The 18,732-nt window shown below is 39.6% G+C and overlaps 1 protein-coding gene and 1 non-coding gene across 2 annotated transcripts in view; one reads left to right on the forward strand and one right to left on the reverse strand.

The window, feature by feature from the left end:
• NCBP3 (nuclear cap binding subunit 3) overlaps positions 1 to 18,732 on the reverse strand; it is a 39,290-nt gene that overhangs the window by 9,995 nt on the left and 10,563 nt on the right. The window contains exons 4-7 of the mRNA XM_021704130.1: positions 3,271 to 3,396; positions 1,238 to 1,366; positions 945 to 1,021; positions 107 to 215 (exon numbers count right to left, since the gene is read on the reverse strand). Coding sequence (XP_021559805.1) covers positions 107 to 215; positions 945 to 1,021; positions 1,238 to 1,366; positions 3,271 to 3,396 — 441 coding nt within the window. The remainder of the gene's footprint in view (positions 1 to 106; positions 216 to 944; positions 1,022 to 1,237; positions 1,367 to 3,270; positions 3,397 to 18,732) is intronic.
• On the forward strand, positions 6,444 to 6,553 carry LOC123326837. Its single transcript, XR_006541367.1, has one exon. It is a non-coding gene; the product is annotated as a U6 spliceosomal RNA (small nuclear RNA).

Genomic DNA, 18,732 nt, shown 5'->3' on the forward strand with positions numbered 1-18,732 from the left:
TTTGAGATTACTTGACCTAACTTCCTATTCAAAAGAGAAGGATGTCACTCAAAAAAAAAAATGGCTTAGATTACAACTAAAAATTAATGCCAAATATCACAGTTACCTTTTGTAGCAAATCTCATGAATAACCTATTTCCTTTAGCAAGTTTGTTAGCTGGACGAAGATCATTTCTTAGCAGAGACTCTTCTTCTACTTGAGACAACGTGTCCAACTTAAGAAAAAAAGAGCATTTTCAATATAAACATTAAAGCTTCTTTCATATTTATTCAGTAGCAAAGTCCCCATTGGGAAAGCATTCTTTAACAATTGTTGAACCATGACAGCACATGTTCTTCTGAAACATTTCTGAAAAATGTTTCAGAAGGTCTTCCCTGAACACCTTGTCTAAAGGAATAGTCTCCATCATTCTCTATCTGCTTACCCTTCTTTACTTTTCTCCATAGCACTCCTCACTTTCTGACATTATATTATGTATCTGTGTATCTGTGTATTGTCTGTCTTCTCCACTAGAATGTATGTTCCAAGAGAGGAAGGACTTTGGTTTGATGCTATATCCACAGGACCTAGAATTTGGTATAGAGTAGGTACTCAACAAATATTTTTTAAATGAATACACTTTAATATTTCCAACAACAGCACATGCCCCATTAGGAAATATTCTGTCACTTGTTTTTTCTTAATTTTATTGATAACACTTCAAAGTACTTCTCAATAAAACCATTTTCTTTTATACAGAAGTATGAGTACTATTCTAAGATTTCAAGAAAAATCACTCATTACAGCCATATGAACTTAGAGGCCAGGAGCCTGGTGTACCCTCAAAAGGTTTAACAGTGAAAGCCAGAGGAAGAACACAATTTACTAAGTCCTTAAGCCTTAAATAAGACAATAAGCAGTTTTTACACTAAAACCTTATATATATCTTTGCCCTTTTACTAACCTCTATATCACTTGAGTTCTCATCTTCAACTTCTCCTTCTTCAGCCTCATCATCATCAGAACTGTCTTCCTGCTTGTCTAAAATACAATATAAGGGAAAAGATGAACCTTCATAACTCCATCTCATGTAATTTAAAAGTCCAATATTTCCTATTTACTGATGATCCAAAGCATCACAGCTTATTTTAGAAATAACTGACAATGAGACGCTATATAATGCTCTGCAGAAAAACCTAAACCAACGGTGTAAAGAATAGGACTTTCAGCCCTAAAGTCCCTCCTTTGTGTTGTTACCTTTTTTACTTTTCTCAGATGACCTGTCCTCATTGGCATCCCTGCTTCTTATCTTGTCCAGGGCTGGCAGAGAACTCATATTGATAAGGGCTCGTGTGGCTGTCATTTCATCCAGCCAAACCACATTACCTAAAACAAAATGTAAAATAAAACATTACATCACATCCAAATGGTTTAAGTTTTTAAAAAACAGACTGCAACATATTCATTGCTTTGGCCTCATATAGCTACAGGTCAGTATCAGTAAATGTATGAACTAATGAAAGTAGTATAGAAAGTGGTAGTAAAACCTCTTTGATGAAATTAGCCTAGAGCTGCATTCCCAAACTGGGTTCCACAAAATAACTGTAAAGTATTCCATGAGAAAGGGTTCTGCATATTAAAACTGCCTGGCTCAATGAGTATTATATAGTGTTAGCAGTTCTTGTGGTGATGATGATGATGATGACAAGAAGACAACCATCAAATAAATTTAGATTATCCTTTATACTACTGCCCTCTACAGGGAAGCCGTCTGTTGTACCTTGTCATTCAGACACACTAATGATTGTTTCCCACTGTGAAGTGTGGATGACGATGGTATCCATGGAGTATATACAATGGAGGCATGACAGCCACTTGGCTTTGCAGCAACTAATTTAATCTGCTTATTTAAGCAAGAGAATTTAACAAGAAAAAGGTGTTGAAAAGTCTTATAGAAATCTATTTAATTTTGTTTAAAAGAGCATTTCTCAACTAAAGTTACCTTTCCATTCTCAGTTTGGAAAATGAACATCTACAGATTCTCACTCTCACTTTTGTTACGAACATGTGACATGGCCTTGGGCAAACAATTTTCCTTCTGTTTCTCAGTTCTGATGTACAACATGAGTTAGGAAAACTGGGTAAATCTAAAGGGTCCCTCCGACTCTAATATCCCTTAGCTACAGTTTTAGTGACTTAGATCAGGAGTTAGCAAATTACAACCTGCAGGCCAAATCCAGCCCACCACCTATTCACTTATTTATTTATATTTATACCAGTTTTATGTACATATAATTAATTAAATAAGTAACAATAAACTACACATCCACCATGTTTTTTACTAAAAAAAAAAAAAAAATCCTGTGGAAAGCAGCCAGGCTTGTTCAGTAACATATTGTCTATGGCAGCTTTCATGCTACAATACCAGAGCTGAATAGATGTAACAAAACAAAGACTGCATGCCCTGCAAAGCCTAAAATATTTATTGTCTAGCCCTTTATAGAAAAAGGTTTGCCAACCCTTGATTTAGATAGCGTAAATTAAGCGAAAGGAAAAATGGAGAAAACTCTTCAACTCAGTCATGTTTCTTCTTTCAATGAAAACACTGAATCAGTATCTTCTAAAGAAAGCAGCTAGAAAAACCAGGCAGCTATTCAGGGTACAACCTAGCAGGTCATCAAGCTGGCAGTAAGCAAAGCCAGACTAGAAGTGAGTTAAGAGAAGAAGCCAGCGGAGTGATTACCACAGGTCCTACCAGACTTGGAAGAGCAAGGCAAGTAAAAATTACAGCTAGTTCATAAGTTGGAGAGCTCATAGGTTAGGGCAAGCAGGTGAAGTTTCAAAGCAAGCAGAGGTGAGAGGTCTCATACAGTGTCAGAGGGTTCCAGTTTAGTTCTAAATCAAATACTAAGGCAGAGCCAGCCCTGTGAAGAGCTATATGGGAAGGTGCGATGCCCAAGTCTATACAGTTGGATCCACCCCTCTGTTGGGAAATTTCCCTCAATTGGGAAAGAGGCCTCAATCATGGACACAAGACTCAGATGCCGGCAACCAACCTCCTAGATTCCTGGTCATCACATCTGAGCTGACTTGGAATACTCATGGAATATGATCTGGCAGATTGGCTAAGGCATTCTGGTTCTCATCAATGGACAATCTTTCTCCCCTAGGCTAAAGGCAGAGGTTAGGGCACAGACGAGTAGTCTCAACCACAAATATTCACCATCTGAGATGGCAAAATTAAAATCATAAACAAAAGCATATTCAACAAAAAACTTGCGTGTACTTACAGGAGGTATCATCCAGCCATTCAATGTGAGCAGGAGGATATTCTTTAAAATAGGAAAAGATATCCTGGGTACTCATCTCATCTACTCCACAAATGTAGATTGTCTCCAGTCTCACTTTGGGGATTGCTAGAAAAACAAGACACAAAAGAGATGACAGAATTTTCCCCACCCGCTATTGCACATCCCACCAGTAGCCCTTTGTGACAATTCAGATAACATGTGTTTCTAATGCTAGAAGAGATGACAATTACTTCAAAAGAAATGAGATAGGACAGTAAGGTAAACTATTTTAATTTTTATCACAGAGCAACAGCATTAAACAAATGATCTAATTCAGAACAGGCATATTAGGCTGAGAAAGATTAAACAAATGGTGTTGGTAAAACACATGCTATCTCTGCCCAAATTGACCTGTAGTAATTAAAGCAATAACAAATTCAACAGGATTACTCCTTGAACTTGACAAGCTGATTCTATAATTTTAGAATGTGTATCAAATAGAGATGTGTAATAGCCATGACAATTCTGAAGAGATGCTGCTCCTAAATATAAAGCAAAGTATGAAACTAAAGAAATCCTACAAAGCAATAATAAAATGATAGCCCAAAATAAAAATGAACATGAGCACACATTTCACACAAAAGGAAATTAAAAAGGCCAATAAACGTATGAAAAGACAGTTGATCTCACTAGTAATCAAGAAAATGCACATTAAAACAAAACACAAGGGCGCCTGGGTGGCTCAGTCGGTTAAGCGTCTGCCTTCGGCTCAGGTCATGATCCCAGGGTCCTGGGATCGAGTCCCACATCGGGCTCCCTGCTCTGTGGGGAGCCTGCTTCTCCCTCTCCTCCCCACTGTACTCTCTGTCTCACTATCTCTGTCTCTCTCTCTCAAATAAATAAAAAAATCTAAAAAAACAAAAAACAAAACAAAAAAAACACAAGCTAATTTCATTGCCCATCTGTTGTTTAGTATAGCCACCTTCATTAATTAGCTGGATCTTCTGGCTAATTTGCTGCAGCTTCTACATGCTTGGTACTTTACCTTGTGCTTTTTATGTTATAGAGATGGATGGCTTCTTAAACCTTCTTAAACCTCATGACCCAACCTCTGCTAGCTTCAAACTTTTCTTCTGTAGCTTCCTCACCTCTCCCACTCTTCACAGAATAGAAGAGAGTCGTGGCCTTCCTCTGCATTAGGCTTTGGCTTAAGGGAATGGGCTGGTTTGATCTTCTATGCAGACCCAAAGCTTTCTCCATATCAGCAAAAAGGCTATTTCAATTCTTATCATTCGTGTGTTCACCAGAGTAGCACTTTTAATTTCTTTGAGAACTTTCCCTTTGCATTCACAACTTGGCTGTTTGCCACAAGAAGCCTAGCTTTTGGCCTATCTTGGCTTTTGATGTATCTTCCTCACTAAGCTTAATCACCTCTAGCTTTTGAATTAAAGTGAGAGACGTGGACCCTCTTTTCACTTGAACACTTAAAGAGGCTGTTGTAGGATTATTAATTGGCCTAATTTCAATATTGTTGTGTCTCAGGGAATGGGGATCCAAGGAGAGGGAGAGAAACGGGAGACCGACCAGTTGGTAGAGCAGTCAGAATACCCACAACATTTATCCATTAGGTTCTCCATCTTGTAAGGGAGTGATTTGTGGCATCCCAAAACAATTACAATAGTAACATCAAAGATACTGATCACAGATCACCATAACAAATACAATAATAATGAAAAAAGTTTGAAATATTGAATTACCAAAACGTGAGAGAGATTCAACGTGAGCAAATGCCGTTGGAAAAATGGCACCAACAGACCTGCTCAACACAGGGTTTCCACAAACCTTCAATTTGTTAAAAAAAAAAAAAAAAAAAGCAGTATCTGAAAAGTGCAATAAAATCAAGTGTTCCTGTACAATTTGAAGATATTAAAAAAAATAAAATATAAACCTAAGGGTAAGTATTTGTGTACACAAATACCTAGAAAAAGGCCTGGTATAATTCACACTGATAACAGTTGTTACCTCTGGGGAGGAAGAAAGGTTGAAGGCTATAGTCAAAAAGGAAAGACCTGTAGTCTGAAAACTATAAAACACTAATGAAAGAAATTCAAGACAATGCAAAGAAATGGAAAGCCATTCCATGCTCATGGGTTGGAAGAACAAATATTGTTAAAATGTCTATATTACCCAAAGCAAACTACACATTTAATGCAATCCCTATCAAAACACCAACAGCATTTTTCACAGAACTAGAACAAACAATCCTACAATTTATATGGAACCACAAAAGACCTTGAATATCCAAAGCAATCTTGAAAAAGAAAAACAAAACTGGAGATATCACAATTCCAGAGTTCAACTTATATTACAAAGCAGTCATAATTAAAACAGTATGGTACTGGCATAAAAACGGACACATAGATCAATGGAACAGAAAAGAAAAACCGGACATAAACTTAACAATTATATGGTCAGTTAATCTTCAACGAAGGAGGAATGAATATACAATGAAAAAAAAGACAGTCTCTTCAACAAATGGCACTGGGAAAACTGGACAGCCACATGCAAAAGAATGAAACTGGACCACTTTCTTTAACCAAACACAAAAATAAACTCAAAATGGATTCAAGACCTAAATGTGAGACCTGAATCCATAAAAATCCTTGAAGAGAGTACAGGCAGTAATCTCTCAGACACCGACTGTAGCAACGCTTTTTTAGATATATCTCATGAGGCAAGGAAAATAAAAGGAAAAATAAACTACTGGGAGAACATCAAAATAAAAAGTTTCTGCACAGCAAAGCAAACAATCAACAAAACTTAAACGCAACCTACTGAATGGGAGAAGATATTTCCAAATGACATATCTGATAAAGGGTGAGTATCCAAAATATATAAAGAAATTAACACAACTCAACATCCAAAAACTGAATAATGCCATTTAAGAATGGGCAGAGGGCGCCTGGGTTGCTCAGTCGTTGGGCGTCTGCCTTCGGCTCAGGTCATGATCCCGGGGTCCCGGGATCGAGTCCCACATCAGGCTCCCTGCTCGGCGGGAAGCCTGCTTCTCCCTCTCCCACTCCCCCTGCTTGTGTTCCTGCTCTCGCTATCTCTCTCTCTGTCAAATAAATAAAATCTTTAAAAAAAAAAAAAAAAAAAGAATGGGCAGAAATGTTTGCTTTGGCTGCACACATACTAAAACTGGAATGATACAGAGAAGATTAGATTAGCATGGCCCCTAAGCAAGGATGACATGTAAATTTGTGGAGCCTTCCATATTTTTTAATGCAAAGCTAAATAAGTCAGAGAAAGACAAATACCATATGATTTCACTCATATGTGGATGAGTTAAGTAGTTAATAAACAAAACAAAGAAGTAAAGAGAAAAAATTACAAGGAGAGAGACAAATCAAGAAACAGACTCTTAATTACAGAGAACAAACTGATGGTTACAGAGGGGAGGGGGGAGGGGGGATGGGTTAAAGAGGTGATGGGGGCCGGGTGAGCGGAGAAATATGGCGGAGATGTAGGAGACCTATATTTCATTTGGTCCCAGGAATTCAACTGGATACGGATCAAACCATTCTGAACACCTACAAACTCAACAGGAGATCGAAGAAAAGAACAGCAACAACTCTCTGAACAGAAAAGCGATCACTTTCTGGAAGATAGGACGTGCGGAGAAGTGAAACCGAGGCGATATTCGGGAAGATAGACGGTGGGGGAGGGGGTCTCCGTCGGCCACTTCTGGCAAGTGATAGAGCCGCGGAGCACAAAATCGGAACTTTTAGAAATCGGCTCTGCTGAGGGACATCGCTCCAGTGGCTAAGCGGGGGGTGGAACCCTCTCTGGGACAGTGTGGTCTCGGGACCCTCGGGGTCAGAGAAAGACTGGGGGTGCCTGAGTGCAGCAGAGCTCCCAGGTATCAGAGTGGGGAAGCCGGCTGCAGAGACGGAGCCCAGGTGCGGGCTCTCAGCTCGGGGTTGCCATAAACCATGATCCATGGCACAGTCGGGCCACTGCTCCTCCAGCAGGGATCCAACAAGCGGCAGATCTGGGGAGACTCCCCTTCTTCCCCCGGGAGGAGCGGTGCGGGAGCGCACCGCAGGGATCTGCTGGGTTTGGAGACTCCACACGGGGTAGGGTGCTGGAGATAGAAATGCTCGGTCACAGGCTGGGTGAGCACAGAGTGTGGCCGGAGACTGGGGAGACAGGAGTGACTGACTGCTTTTCTCTGGGGGTGCACTGAGGAGTGGGGCCCCGAGTTCTCGGCTCCTCCAGGGCAGAGATTAGGAGGCCACCATTTTCACTCTCGTCCTCCAAAGCTGTATGGAAAGCCTGCAGGGAACAAGAGCTCCCAAGAGAGGGGGAGAGGGGGAGGGGGGAGAGGAAAAGAGACGAACCATGACAGAGGATGGACTCTGAAAAACAAACTGAGGGTTCTAGAGGGGAGGGGGGGTAGGAGGATGGGTTAGCCTGATGATGGGTATTAAAGAGGGCACGTTCAGCATGGAGTACTGGGTGTTATACACAAACAACGAATCATGGAATACAACATCAAAAACTAATGATGTAATGTATGGTGATTAACGTAACAATAAAAAATTTTTTAAAAAAAGCACCTGAGAGCAAACCTGAGCGGATTCCTTAGGCCAGACCCAGCGAGGGCAGAGCAATTATGCCTCCGGCAAAGACATTTGGGAACCACGGCAACAGGTCCCTCCCCCAGATCAGCAAGAACAGCCAGCCAAGACCAAGTTTACCGATCAATGAGAACGGCAGAACTCCAGCACTAGGGGAATACTGCACATAGAATTCATGGCTTTTTTCCCATGATTCCTTAGTCTTTCAAAGTTAATTTTTTTTTAACTGTCTTTTCTTTTTTTTTTTTTTTTTTGAATTTTTCATTTTCCCTTTTTCAGCCAACATCTTATCAATCCCTCTTTTTAAAAAATATTTTTTATTTTTCATTTTTGGAGCCATATTCTATCCCTTCATAGTAGTTAACCTTATTTTTGGTATATATATATAAGTTGCTCTCTTTAAAATTTTGAGATACACTTTCTTCGAACAGATCAAAATATACCCTAAATCTTTAGTGTATGGCTTTGTTCTAGTCTCCTGCCTGATCACATTCTCTCCCTTTTCTTTTTTTTTTTTTTAAATCCTCTTCTTTCTTTTTTGAACCAACTTATCAATTCCTTTTATAAAATCTTTTATAATTTTCATCTTTAAGTCATATTCCATCCCTTCATCGTATTAACCCTTATTTTTGTACATATATAAGTTTTTCTTTCTTTAAAGTTTTGGGAGGCACTTTCTTCTAACAGAACAAAATACGCCCAAAATCTACTGTGTGGCACTGATCTATGCACCAGCCTGAGCAAATTTGATCATATTGGTTTTTTTGTTTTTTGTTTGTTTTTATCTTTTTTTTTCTTTTTCTTTTTTCTTTCTTTCCCTTTCTTTTTCCCCGGTTTCAGGTCTTTTCTGATTTGTTTAGTGTGTATTTTCGGGGGACGTTGTAACCCTTTTAGCATTTTTTCTCTCATTTATCTATTCTCCTCTGGACAAAATGAGAAGACGGAAAAAAACACCTCAACAAAAAGAACAAGAGGAAGTACCGACTGCCAGGGACCTACTCAATACGGACATTAGTACGATGTCGGAACTAGAGTTCAGAATGTAGATTTTAAAGATACTAGCTGGGCTTGAAAAAAACATGGAAGTTATTAGGGAAACCCTTTCGGGAGAAATAAAAGAACTAAAATCTAACCAAGTTGATATCAAAAAGTCTATTAATGAGGTGCAATCAAAAATGGAGGCTCTAACTGCTAGGATAAATGAGGCAGAAGAGAGAACCAGTGATTTAGAAGACCAAGTGATGGAAAATCAAGAAACTGAGAAAGAGATAAAAAAACTACTGGATCACGAGGGCAGAATTTGAGAGATAAGCGATACCATAAGACGAAACAACATTAGAATAATTGGGATCCCAGAAGAAGAAAGAGAGAGGGGGACAAAAGGTATAATGGAGCAAATTATAGCAGAGAACATCCCTAATTTGGGAAAGGAAACAGGCATCAAAATCCAGGAGGCACAGAGAACCCCTCTCAAAATCAATAAAAATAGGTCAACACCCCGACATCTAATAGTAAAACTTACAAGTCTCAGAGACAAAGAGAAAATCCTGAAAGCAGCTCGGGAGAAGAGATCTGTAACCTACAAGGGTAGAAACATTAGATTGGCAACAGACCTATCCACAGAGACCTGGCAGGCCAGGAAGGACTGGCAGGATATATTCAGAGCACTAAATGAGAAAACTATGCAGCCAAGAATACTATATCCAGCTCGGCTGTCATTGAAAATAGAAGGAGAGATAAAAAGCTTCCAGGACAAACAAAAACTAAAGGAATTTGCAAACACGAAACCAGCCCTACAAGAAATCTTGAAAGGGGTCCTCTAAGCAAAGAGAGAGCTTAAAAGCAACACAGACCAGAAAGGAACACAGACAATATACAGTAACAGTCACCTTACAGGCAATACAATGGCACTAAATTCCTATCTTTCAATAATTACCCTGAATGTAAATGGGCTAAATGCCCCAATCAAAAGACACAGGCTATCAGATTGGATAAAAAAACAAGACCCATTGATATGCTGTCTGCAAGAGACTCATTTTAGACCCAAGACACCCCCCAGATGGAAAGTGAGGGGGTGGAAAACCATTTACCATGCTAATGGACACCAAAAGAAAGCTGGGGTGGCAATCCTTATATCACACAAATTAGATTTTAAACCAAAGACTGTAATAAGAGATGAGGAAGGACACTATATCTTACTTAAAGGGCCTATCCAACAAGAAGATCTAACAATTGTAAATATCTATGCCCCTAACATGGGAGCAGCCAATTATATAAGGCAATTAATAACAAAAGTAAAGAAACACTCGGGGCGCCTGGGTGGCTCAGTCGTTAAGCGTCTGCCTTCGGCTCAGGTCATAACCCCAGGGTCCTGGGATCGAGCCCCACATCGGGCTCCCTGCTCCGCGGGAAGCCTGCTTCTCCCTCTCCCACTGCCCCTGCTTGTGCTCCCTCTCTCGCTGTGTATCTCTCTGTCAAATAAATAAATAAAATCTTTAAAAAAAAAAGTAAAGAAACACATTGACAACAATTAATACTGGGGGACTTTAACACCCCCCTCACTGAAATGGACAGATCGTCTAAGCAAAAGATCAACAAGGAAATAAAGAGTTTAGATGACACACTGGACCAAATGGACTTCACAGACATACTCAGAACATTCCATCCCAAAGCAACGGAATACACATTCTTCTCTAGTGCCCATGGAACATTCTCCAGAATAGATCACATCCTAGGTCATAAATCAGCTCTCAACCAGTACCAAAAGGTGGGATCATTCCCTGCCTTTTTTCAGACCACAATGCTTTGAAACTAGAACTCAATCACATGAGGGAAGTCGGAAAGAACTCAAATACATGGAGGCTAAAGAGCATCCTACTGAAGAATGAATGGGTCAACCAGGAAATTAAAGAAGAATTTAAAAAATTCATGGAAACCAATGAAAATGAAAACACAACTATTCAAAATCTTTGGGATGCAGCAAAGGCAGTCCTAAGAGGAAAGTATATAGCAATACAAGCCTTTCTCAAGAGACAAGAAAGGTCTCAAGTACACAACCTAACCGTACACCTAAAGGAGCTGGAGAAAGAACAGCAAATAAAGCCTAAACCCAGCAGGAGAAGAGAAATCATAAAGATCAGAGCAGAAATCAATGAAATAGAAACCAAAAGAACAAGAGAATAGATCAACAAAACTAGGAGCTGGTTCTTTGAAAGAATTAAGAAGATTGATGAACCCCTGGCCAGACTTATCAAAAAGAAAAGAGAAATGACCCAAATCAATAAAATCATGAATGAAAGAGGAGAGATCACAACCAACACCAAAGAAATACAAACAATTATAAGAACATATTATGAGCAACTCTATGCCAGCAAACTAGATAATCTGGAAGAAATGGATGCATTCCTAGAGATGTATCAACTACCAAAACTGAACCAGGAAGAAATAGAAAACCTGAACAGACCTATAACCACTAAGGAAATTGAAGCAGTCATCAAAAATCTCCCAAAAAAACAAAAGCCCAGGGCCAGATGGCTTCCAGGGGAATTCTACCAAACATTTCAAGAAGAATTAATATCTATTCTTCTGAAACTGTTCCAAAAAATAGAAATGGAAGGAAACCTTCCAAACTCGTTTTATGAGGCCACCATTACCTTGATCCCAAAACCAGACAAAGACCTCATCAGAAAGGAGAATTAGAGACCAATATCCTTGATGAACATGGATGCAAAAATTCTCACCAAAATACTAGCCAATAGGATCCAACAGTACATTAAAAGGATGATTCACCACGACCAAGAGGGACTTATCCCTGGGCCGCAAGGTTGGTTCAACATCCGCAAATCAATCAACGTGATACAATACATTAACAAAAAAAAGAACAAGAATCATATGATCCTCTCAATAGATGCAGAAAAAGCATTTGACAAAGTACAGCATCCTTTCTTGATCAAAACTCTTCAGAGTATAGGCATAGAGGGTACATATGTCAATATCATAAAAGCCATCTATGAAAAACCCACAGTGAATATCATTCCCAATGGGAAAAAACTGAGAGCTTTCCCCGTAAGGTCAGGAACGCGGCAGGGATGTCCACTATCACCACTGCTATTCAACATAGTACTAGAAATCCTAGCCACAGCAATCAGACAACAAAATAAATAATAGGCATCTGAATTGGCAAAGAAGTCAAACTCTCACTCTTTGCAGATGAAATGATACTTTATGTGGAAAACCCAACAGACTCTACCCCAAAACTGCTAGAACTCATACAGGAATTCAGTAAAGTGGCAGGATAGAAAATCAATGCACAGAAATCAGTGGCATTCCTATACACCAACAACAAGACAGAAGAAAAAGAAATTAAGGAGTCGATCCCATTTACAATTGCACCCAAAACCATAAGATACCTAGGAATAAATCTAACCAAAGAGGCAAAGGATCTATACTCAGAAAACTATAAAATACTCATGAAACAAATTGAGGAAGACACAAAGAAATGGAAAAACGTTCCATGCTCATGGACTGGAAGAACAAATATTGTGAAGATGTCAATGCTACCTAGAGCAATCTACACATTCAATGCAATCCCCATCAAAATATCATCCACTTTTTTCAAAGAAATGGAACAAATCATCCTAAAATTTGTATGGAACCAGAAAAGACCCTGAATAGCCAGAGGAATGTTGAAAAAAAAAAGCAAAACTGGCGGCACCACAATTCCGGACTTCCAGCTCTATTACAAAGCTGTCATCATCAAGACAGTATGGTACTGGCACAAAAACAGACAGATCAATGGAACAGAATAGAGAGCCCAGAAATGGACCCCCCACTCTATGGTCAACTTATCTTTGACAAAGCAGGAAAGAATGTCCAATGGAAAAAAGACAGTCTCTTCAACAAATGGTGTTGGGAAAATTGGACAGCCACATACAGAAGAATGAAACTGGACCATTTCCCTACACCACACACAAAAATAGACTCAAAATGACGAGGGACTCTGAAAAACAAACTGAGGGTTTTAGAGGGGAGGGGGGTGGGAGGATGGGTTAGCCTGGTGGTGGGTATTGAGGAGGGCACATTCTGCATGGAGCACTGGGTGTTATGCAGAAACAATGAATCATGGAACACTACATCTAAAACTAATGATGTAATGTATGGGGATTAACGTAAGAATAAAAAAAAATAAAAATAGACTCAAAATGGTTGAAAGACCTAAATGTGAGACAGGAGTCCATCAAAATCCTAAGGAGAACACAGGCAGCAACCTCTTCGACCTCAGCTGCAGCAACTTCTTCCTAGAAACATCGCCAAAGGCAAGGGAAGCAAGGGCAAAAATGAACTACTGGGACTTCATCAAGATAAAAAGCTTTTGCACAGCAAAAGAAACAGTCAACAAAACCAAAAGACAACTGACAGAATGGGAGAAGATATTTGCAAATGACATATCAGATAAAGGGCCAAAATCTATAAAGAACTCATCAAACTCAACACCCAAAGAACAAAGAATCCAATCAAGAAATGGGCAGAAGACATGAACAGACATTTTTCCAAAGAAAACATCCAAATGGCCAACAGACACATGAAAAAGTGCTCAACATCGCTCGGCATCAGGGAAATCCAAATCAAAACCTCAATGAGATATCACCTCACACCAGTCAGAATGGCTAAAATTAACAAGTCAGTAAACAACAGATGTTGGCGGGGATGCGGAGAAAGGGGAACCCTCCTACACTGTTGGTGGGAATGCAAGCTGGTGCAGCCACTCTGGAAAACAGTATGGAGGTTCCTCAAGAAGTTGAAAATAGAGCTACCATACGATCCAGCAATTGCACTACTGGGTATTTACACCAAAGATACAAATGTAGGGCTCCGAAGGGGTATGTGCACCCCGATGTTTATAGCAGCAATGTCCACAATAGCCAAACTGTGGAAAGAGCCAAGATGTCCATCAACAGATGAATGGATAAAAAAATGTGGTGTATACACACACACACACACACACACACACACACACACACACACACACACTCAATGGAATATTATGCAACCATCAAAAGGAATGAGAGCTTGCCATTTGCAACGACGTGGATGGAACTGGGTTATGCTGAGCGAAATAAGTCAATCAGAGAAAGACATGTATCATATCACCTCACTGATATGAGGAATTCTTAATCTCAGGAAACAAACTGAGGGTTGCTGAAGTGGGGGGGGGGGGGGGGGGGAGGGGGTGGCTGGGAGATAGACACTGGGGAGTGTATGTGCTATGGTGAGCGCTGGGAATTGTGCAAGACTGTTGAATCACAGATCTGTACCTCTGAAACAAAAAAGCAATATATGTTAAGGAAAAAAAAAAAAAGAAGGTAGCAGGAGGGGAAGAATATAGGGGGGGAAATCGGAGAGGGAGACGAACCATGACAGACGATGAACTCTGAAAAACAAACTGAGGGTTCTAGAGGGGAGGGGGTTGGGAGGATGGGTTAGCCTGGTGATGGGTATTAAACCGGGCACATTCTGCATGGAGCACTGAGTGTTATGCACAAACAATGAATCATGGAAAACTACATCAAAAACTAATGATGTAATGTATGGTGATTAACATAACAATAAAAAATTTTTTTAAAAAGAAAGAAGATAGCAGGAGGGAAAGAATAAACGGGGGGAAATCGGAGGGGGAGACGAACCATGAGAGACGATGGACTCTGAAAAACAAGCTGAGGGTTCTAGAAGGGAGGAGGGTGGGAGGATGGGTTAGCCTGGTGATGGGTATTAAAGAGGGCACGTTCTGCATGGAGCACTGGGTGTTATACACAAACAATGAATCACAGAACACTACATCAAAAACTAATGATGTAATGTATGGGTATTAACATAAGAATAAAAAAATTTTAAAAAATAAAAGTGCCCTACAATCCTGTAATCACACTATTGGTATTGACCCCCAAAAAACAAAAACATGAATCCAAAGGGATACATGCAACATTACTAATAGTAGCCAAATTAAGGAAGCAGCCCAAGTGTCCACTAATAGATGAATGGATAAAGAAAGATGTGGTTTATATAGGGGTGCCTGGGTGGCGTAGTTGAGTGACCGAGTCTTGGTCTCAGCTCAGGTCATGGTCTCCGGGTAGTGGGATCAAGTTCTGTGTTGGGCTCTGGATGGAGTCTGCTTGGGATTCTCTCTCCCTCTTCCTCTGCCCTTCCTACTCATGCTCTCTCTCTCTCAAATAAATAAATCTTAAAAAAAAAAAAATGTGGTGTACACACACACACACACACACACACATAGGAATATTATTCAGTCATAAAAAAGAATGAAATCTTGGGGTGCCTGGGTGGCTCAGATGGTTAAGCATCTGCCTTCGGCTCAGGTTATGCCCAGGGTCCTGGGATCGAGCCCCGGATCGGGCTCCTTGCTCAGTGGGAAGCCTGCTTCTCCCTCTCCTTCTACTGCTCCCCCTGCTTGTGCTCTCTCGCTCTGTCAAATAAATAAAATCTTTAAAAAAAAATAGAAAAAAAAAGAATGAAATCTTTCCATTTGCAACGACATGGAAAGAGCTAGAGAGTATTATGCTGAGCGAAATAAGTCAGTGAGAGAAAGACAAACACCATATGATCTCACTCATATGTGGAATTTAAGAAACAAAAGAAACAAGCAAAGGAAAAAAAGAGAGAGAGAGAGAGACAAACCAAGAAACAGACTCTTAATGGTTACCAGAGCAGATGGGGGTGGAGGGATGGGTGAAATAGGTGATAAGGATTAAAGAGTACATGTATCGTGATGGAAAAAAAAAAAAAAGTAAATAAAGTCAGACCCTCCAAAAAAAGAACCTCAGCCTTAACCAGGATTGTGTTACTTTTTTACTAAATACTTCAGTATGTATCTCACTTAATCTTTGTAGTTGTGAAATATGCAAATATATCAATAAAATTTTTTTTAAATACCTGTGTATCCACCACCTAACTTAATGCTTAATATCTTAAAAAGATTTGAGACAAATAAAACATGACATAGAGAACAGGCCTGTGTCACTCCTCTACATCCCTTCTCTCCCTCCCTTCTCTGAAGTAATTCTGTCAAGAATTCAATGTCCATTACTCCCAAATATGTTTTCATATGTCTATTTAAAACAAATGAACCTAGGGGCACCTGGGTAGCTGAGTCAGTTAAGCGCCCCCAACCAGTGATTCTGGCTCAGGTCATGACCTCATGGGTCATGGGATCCAGCCCCCACGTCAGGCTCCGTGCTCATGAGGGAGTCTGCTTGGGATTCTCTCTCTCTTCTCCCTCTGCCCCTTCCCTGCTCACACAAGCTCTGTCTTTCTCTCAATAAATAAGTCTTTAAAAACACCCAAAAAACAAAAGCAAAACAAATGAACTTAAAAGTATTTACATATTTACTTAAAAGTATGCGAATATGTTCAGATAAAAAAATGTTTAACTACTTGTCATTTTGAAGAGTAAAAGATAGGTTTAATTAGAAACCATATAGGGATGGTCAGACTCAATCAGCTGAGTACCTTCCTGCCAGCCAGATTCATGAAGACAGAGATACCATCGAGACTTATGAACTCTGGCAAGTCCTTATTAGTGACCAGCAGTTCAACAGTGAACAGACCCCAAATTCAACTGAGATGGATGTCCACATTGGACAGGAGCCTTCTTAGTTCTTCAAGCTAAATCATGACTTTGGAAGAAAAAAATCCTATGGGAAGTAAAGACATACTTCTGAAGAAGGTAACAAATACAGGGAGAGCTCCTGGTGATGGTAGCAGGAACAGACTGAGGATCGGGGAGAAAAGAGCTTGTAGGAGACTTGCTGCTCTGGTAACAAGGATTTAATCATAAATGAGACAAGCAGAGAAGATAAAGACCAAAAAAATGACAAAAATGATACAAGTATCAAGAATATCACAGCACTGTTCTATCAAAACATTAAAACAACATTTAGAAAAAACCCTACAGGTGAGGAATTGGTTTAAAAAACAAAAGGAAAAGAGTTTAAGGAACAAAGCTTCTAGCCTCAGATGTCTATGTTTTGAAGAAGAATGACATAAAAATCTAGAAATGGGCAATGGACAATCTCGATCAAAAGAAGCAGATAAAGATGTAAAAAAGGGATGCAAAAGCCATTATCACTACAGAGAAAAACTACTCTGTCAGCTAGAGGATAAAAAAGGTTCATTCTCAAAGGAGAACCAAACTGACTGACAGTGACAGTGGCAAGATCCACTGGAGATGGAAACTTTGTTAAGCTCAAGATTTGATGGAAGACTGCCAAAAAAGAATGCTCAGTATTTCCTCACCTTGCTGACAAAGTCACTGCCTAAAATAAAACAACCAAAAAGGCACCTAGACTTATGTCCAACTGAGAAAGGGCTAATTGCTGATGTGGCAGTGAACACATGCACTGGTGAATGAGGACTCAACATTTACTGAGTACTGACTTATAAGCAAGGTGGTGAGGGCATCATCTTGGATTTTCTAGCAGGAAAGACAATGAATGACAGATAGTAGGACACAAAACTCAAGTTTTTAGGAAAGCAGATTTCTGAAAATCCAGAGAAAATAGTCAATTCCAAGGCCTCAGATTAAAATGATCAAAAACTTGGGGCACCTGGGTGGTTCAGTTGGTTAAGCATCTGCCTTCGGCTCAGGTCATGATCCCAGGGTTCTGGGATTGAGCCCTGTGCAGGGAGCCCGACTTTCCCTCTCCCTCTTTGCTTTCTTCCTCTCTCTGAAATAAATAAAATCTTTAAAAAATAAATAAATAAAAATAAAATGATCAAAAGCTTTGGAATACACTAAATACATTAACTCAAAGTATGAGAGGTGATCCCCAAAAAAGAAAAGGCAGCAGCACTTAGGGGAGCACAACTCGCCAAAGAACAAACATGGAAGATAAAGAGTAAATTACTAATGGCTAATGTAACAGAATGAATGTAAAAAATATAAAAATCTAAGCAACTAACATCAGGCTATATAATGACATGGAAAATGCTGATGATCAGCTAGCAAGTAAAAAGGAAAAAACCAATAGGACTACAAAAGGAGTAACAAAAATAAAGGATCCAGAAAGGATGAGAAGGAAATACACAAAATGCTGACAATGACTGGGTTTGAGTGGCAGACTGTGGGTAACCTTTCCTCTTACCCTACTTTCCAAATTTTCTTTGGTGAACATGAATTATTTGTATAACATCTAATGAGGAAAAGGTTATAGTCCAGAGTAAGCAGGCTCATCAAAAATGCTAATGGCTTTTTCTTTTTTTTTTTTTTTAAAGATTTTATTTATTTATCTGAAAGAGAGAATGGGAGAGAGAGAGCATGAGAGGGGGGAGGGTCAGAGAGAGAAACAGACTCCCTGCTGAGTGGGGAGCCTGATGCGGGACTTGATCCCGGGACTCCAGGATCATGACCTGAGCCGAAGGCTGTCGCTTAACCAACTGAGCCACCCAGGCGCCCATGGCTTTTTCTTTTAAGTGTTTGGAGCAACACTGCTTTGGGAAGATGATGCAAGAAAAAGGGCAGAACTGTTGCTCTATTGTGCTATTCTAATAATTGACAGAACAGCTATTATTACATAAGAACTAAAACCCAAGATAGATGATAACAGCTAAGAATTAGTTTTAATAGGTTTAAATCTTCTTCAAAAATTACATCCCATTGCACTGACTCAAACACTTAGCTGTGATTTCAGAATTAAGCAGTAATCTCTAAATTAGGTAGATAATCTCTAGAAAGTTGCAGAGAAGGAGTAAAGTACCTTAAAGCCTTAAGAAAGACTAATCATGTACTGATTCTCATAAGAGGAAAAGA

This window comes from Neomonachus schauinslandi, chromosome 15 (genome assembly GCF_002201575.2).
Source record: "Neomonachus schauinslandi chromosome 15, ASM220157v2, whole genome shotgun sequence".
Classification (NCBI taxonomy): domain Eukaryota; kingdom Metazoa; phylum Chordata; class Mammalia; order Carnivora; family Phocidae; genus Neomonachus; species Neomonachus schauinslandi.